General features: G+C 50.1%; 1 protein-coding gene across 1 annotated transcript; it reads right to left on the bottom strand.

Moving 5' to 3' along the window:
* Nucleotides 1-1,532: 1,532 nt before the first annotated feature.
* On the bottom strand, nucleotides 1,533-3,635 carry KCNA2 (potassium voltage-gated channel, shaker-related subfamily, member 2). The gene has a single exon (XM_009334736.1). It carries the CDS (start codon nucleotides 3,587-3,589, stop codon nucleotides 2,090-2,092), a length of 1,500 nt encoding a protein of 499 aa, XP_009333011.1. The 5' UTR covers nucleotides 3,590-3,635; the 3' UTR covers nucleotides 1,533-2,089.
* Between the last annotated feature and the right edge of the window lie 1,459 nt (nucleotides 3,636-5,094).

Genomic DNA, 5,094 nt, shown 5'->3' on the forward strand with positions numbered 1-5,094 from the left:
TTTGAACCATTGCTGTAGAATACGCTAGCACCGTTTATTTTATTGTTATTAGTATGGTTTTCCTCTCTGAGCTCAGGAAGGGTCTGAGTGACCTCCCTCGCACGCTCTGCCGTGGGGTTCCCTCCTTGTGCCCACACTTCACCGCAGCGGTACAGCACTGGCCGTGCCCCAGTTCAGCCCAAATTCACTCCAACTCAACAGGCTGCTAAACCCCATCCCGCACCCCGGGGAGGCTTTGCTTGACCCTGGTCCTGGAAGAGATTCGCATCGCTCTCCCATGATCTGGCAGAGGAATGGGGCACCCGTCCCCGGGGATTGTTGGCAATGGGGGAAAATGCAAGGAAATCCAGATGGGGATGGGGAAAGCAGGTGAGATCCCCCTGGACTGACAGCTCCCACCTATCTCCAAATAACACCAGGGATGAAGAAGAAGCAGAGACAACCTCAGGGTCTCTGCACCTTGACTCACCCCTCCTAAAAACCCTGGAAGAAGGCAAAGCAAAGGCTCAGAGGCACGAGCTCGGATCCAGCTCAGCCTCAGCACGTGCCCTCTGCACCATAAGGGAATAAACCACCAGTCCTGAGGCTCTACATGGTTGAAAAGGAGTTTTCCAGCCCGAAATGCACCCTGCCCTGGCAATCCCAAGGGCAGGTCATCCCGCTCCAGCCCATGTCCCACCATCCCAGCACCCCTGAGCCAGGAAGCCCCCGATGCCCTGAGCGCTCACGTTTGCTGAGGATTTGGCCCTATAGTCGCTCTCTAAATATCTATACACACACACATGATAATTGTACAAGAAACGGCTGAAAATTGCTGAACAAACAAGTCAGGAGAGCCGGTACCTGCTATCCCACCTGCTCCTCATGCCCTCTCCGATCCACCACGGTTTCTGCTCATGACGCCAAGATTAATGACTAATTACTCGCCCCATAATGAGTGCAGGTGTTTAACTTTCAGCTCACCTTCCCTCGCTTGCATTAGTCGGCTCTCATGTCTGGATGCTCAGACACTCAGGCTTTGCCTTGTTATCTATCAAACTGTTGTCAGCACATACCTTCCCCATCCAGTTTTTAAATACAATGGAGAATTTTTAACTCCCATGAATCTCCTTCGAGCCACCGGAGAATCTATAAACACTATAAACATGAATACTGTATAGTCTACTAAGAAAATATATATTTGTGTGTGTATTAAATATTCAGATTCATGCAACAAATATCCATGCAGCTGTACTGTATTACTGGTTAAATTTCACTGCAGTATAAATATATTATAGGCCACAGCATAGTTGCTCCAGTTTTATATATAGATATAAAAAAAGATGCTTTTTCCAACTCATTTTCAATGTGTCAGTGGAGGTGTCTTTGGTGATCTTGGAAATATTGGTGATGGAAGTGTCATCTAAATAAATAAATAAAATCCAAGCGCTTGATTTATTTACTCATCCCTCCCGATGCCTAGCATAGAAAATTTAAGACTTAATAAATAATGTGCCGTCATACTAATTATCCCTCCCCTGGGCCTCACACTGGCATACTGCAGTGGCTGAAACTATTGCAGCATGCAGCATTTTCAGTTATGAAACATGAGCCTGGGCGATGCGTTCGCACTTGGCACTCCCAGGGCGGAAGCCCGAGCCTTCAAGCAATTCGGACACACGGCTGCATCTTCCCTTCATTAAGCTCTGCCTGACCTTTCCCAGCCGTTCCCCACGCCTGGAAGCTGGCTGTCACCCAGCTCTGCAGGACAGGGACCGGCGTTTGTGGTACCCCGGGATGGCCCGGAGCTGCCCCTCGCGTCCCCATCCCGTGGCTCGAAATGCCCAACAGCTCCGTATCTTGGGAAAGCCACAAGCCTGGGATGGGAGAAGGGAAACAAAATGGTTCGGGTTTTGTTTTTGTTTTTTTTTTGCACGAACGCTTATTCGGTGTGGAAATCAAAGGTTAAAAGTCACTTACACAGCTATTGCTTCCCATGCAGAACCAAATATACACCGTAGAAAATACTGTATTAACTACAATGCAGAGCAGCACTCAATATCTGCAATTGTTCCACTTCAGCTTTAAATACGTTACTAGATTTTAGCGACTAGACATCGGTTAGCATTTTGGTGATATTCACATAGTTTGTGTTAGCTAGGGTGCAATTGGCTGTCTTCAAGTTCTCCTCCCTAAAATCCTCATTGCTATTGTTTACGCCTTCCTGAATCTCCATATAATCAGACTTACTAATAGTAGAGGCACTTCTGCTTTTCTTTAGGTCAGGGGAAGAGGGGATCTTTGGGCAGCTGGTTACTTGCAAATATTGAGCCTGCTCCTCTCCCTCCGTCTCCCGGTGGTAGAAGTAATTGAAGTTAGACACTATGACGGGCACTGGTAAGGCAATCGTTAATACGCCAGCGATGGCACACAAGGAACCCACTATTTTCCCCCCAATGGTCGTGGGGACCATGTCTCCGTAGCCAACAGTCGTCATGGAAACCACGGCCCACCAGAAGGCATCGGGGATGCTCGGGAACTGGGACTCGCTCTCGTCGGCCTCGGCAAAGTAGACGGCGCTGGAGAAGAGGATGACGCCGATGAAGAGGAAAAATATCAAGAGGCCCAGCTCCCGCATGCTGGCCTTAAGAGTCTGCCCCAGGATCTGCAGCCCCTTGGAGTGTCGGGAGAGCTTGAAGATCCTGAAGACCCGCACCAAGCGGATGACTCGAAGGATGGCCAGGGACATGGCTTGCTGGCCTTGCTGACCATCCTCCGGCTTCTCGGCCAGCTCCGTCCCTAAGGTGATGAAATAGGGGATGATGGCTACAATGTCTATAATGTTCATGATGTTGGTAAAAAACCCAGCCTTGCTGGGGCAGGCGAAAAACCTCACCAAGAACTCGAAGGAGAACCAGATGATGCAAAGTGTCTCCACAATGAAGAAGGGGTCTGTGAAAGAGGTGGACTGCTGGTACCCCATGCTGCTGTTGGAGTAGGGGGGATGGCTCAGCCCGCTGCCGTGCATGTCTTCATTCTCATCCCGAAAAATGGGCAGCGTTTCCAGGCAAAAGCTGACGATGGAGATTAAAATCACCATGACGGAGACAATAGCTATAATCCTGGCAGGGCCTGAGCTCTCAGGGTACTCAAAGAGCAACCACACTTGTCTCTGAAACTCGTTCTCAGGCAACGGTCTTTCCTCTTCTTTGATGTAGCCTTCATCCTCCCGAAACATCTCCATTGCTTCTTCCCCCAGTTCATAGAAGCGAATCTCTTCCGAGAAGATATCTAAGGGCACGTTAACCGGCCTCCGCAACCTCCCGCCAGACTGGTAATAGTACAAAATTGCATCGAAGCTGGGTCTGTTCCGGTCAAAGAAATACTCGTTCCGGAGTGGGTCGAAATACCTCATTCTCTTTTTAGGATCCCCTAGTAAGGTCTCTGGAAACTGGGCTAGTGTCTTGAGCTGCGTCTCAAAGCGCAGACCCGAAATATTAATGACCACCCTCTCGCAGCATTCATGGTCGGTCTCGGGGTTATACGTGTCCTGCGGGTGACCGGGAAGAGCTGCAGCTTCGTCTGCAGGATCTCCAGTAGCAACTGTCATATTGGGGTTTAAAAGAAATCCTTATGCTAAACTCTTCCCAGTGCCCGGTGGTGGGATCGGATTCAGGGCAGGGCTACTATCCTGCAGAAGGACAGGTACGTAGGTTTGGAAGTGTCTCATGAAAAGGCGAAGGGATGATACAAAAAAAAAAGAGAAAATAAAAAAAAAAGGAAAGAAAATCGCCCCTGCTGAGAAAGAAAGAGATGAAATAAAGTTGGGGGGAGGAGAGCAGCTCTCTTCACTAGCGTGTCTATCCCCTTCCTCGGGAGGGTTAATTTGCCTTCTTTGGGACAGAGTTCAAAAACTCCCATCTAAACCCATTAGGTGGAAGAGAGAAAACACCTGAGGAACCGTCACCTATTCAAAACCAGCGCGGAAAAACTGGCATTGGCGAACCAGAACTTTTTTTTTTGGATAAAAATAAAAATTCCAATTAAAAAAAAAAAAAAGAGGGGGAAGGGAAGAGAAAGGAAGGAAGAAAAATAACCCCATCCAGCCCTAAAGTGGCGAGGGGACCCCGCGGGGTGCTGGGGAGAGGCAGACCAGGCTCAGCTCATTCCCAGGCATGCAGCTAAGGGTTAACATTTAACCGTGCAATCTCAGGCAATCTACCCTCCAGGAAAGCTCTAACTCCGGTTTTAAGTTCGACACCTTCCCAATCCTCTTGCCCTGGCCATAAAGCGACGACGAGGCGACATGCTGCCCTCCCTGCCTGCAGCCAACCGGGCAAGCTTTGCGGCTGCCTGAATTTGCAGCTGCCGATGCAAGCTGCCCCGCAGACCACTGCAGTCCCCCTCCTCGACCGCTGGTGTCCCGGCTCCTGTCATTCTCTGCAAACCACCATGGCACACAGAAAACAAATCACATTACCTGGAGAAGCCAAATCTTAGTGTCTCTTAGTAACACCGATTATCTGACCCTGGGGAAATCCTAGAGAGAAATACAGGCTTCCAAGATCCCCATAATTTCCTCTCTCTTCAAAGTTAAAAATAATGGTGAGTCATCGTAGAAAAAGGAGAAGGGACATAAAAGGGGTTAGATTCCCAGATGGTGGAAGTCAGGTCTTGTAATGGTTTGGACTGGAGAGAGAGAGAAAGAGAGACAGAGAGACAGAGAGACAGAGTCTTCTCGGTAGCTGTTGCAGATCTGCACTTCAGGGCAGATGAGCGTCTGTCTGATGCCTTCGGTACGACGGTGAAAAGATGCTAAGCTCAGCAAAACCCGATGTCCCCAGTGTCCTCGGGAGGTGTGGCATCGCCTGGAAAAAACAGCAAGAAGGTAGCAAGCTGCCGGGGGCTTGAAAGGAGCATCTGCAAAGCCCCAGCTCCTCCAGGCACCCCCTTTTTCCTCCCCGCGAGCTGTCTGCCCGCTGCCTGGCCAACCTGCACTGCAACACGAGAAGAGGGCGAGAGCGCACTAGCGGCAAGGCGGAAAAAACCAGAGCCCCATCTCCCTCCGCTCTCGCTCAGCGCCACGGCGTGCAGCGGGGCCGGGCTGCCCGTGGG

Source organism: Pygoscelis adeliae, unplaced genomic scaffold (genome assembly GCF_000699105.1).
Source record: "Pygoscelis adeliae isolate BGI_AS28 unplaced genomic scaffold, ASM69910v1 Scaffold482, whole genome shotgun sequence".
Classification (NCBI taxonomy): domain Eukaryota; kingdom Metazoa; phylum Chordata; class Aves; order Sphenisciformes; family Spheniscidae; genus Pygoscelis; species Pygoscelis adeliae.

Bases quoted from the DNA above. Each gene is read 5' to 3' on its own strand.
- KCNA2 (XM_009334736.1), bottom strand. From the start codon at position 3,589: ATGACAGTTGCTACTGGAGATCCTGCAGACGAAGCTGCAGCTCTTCCC.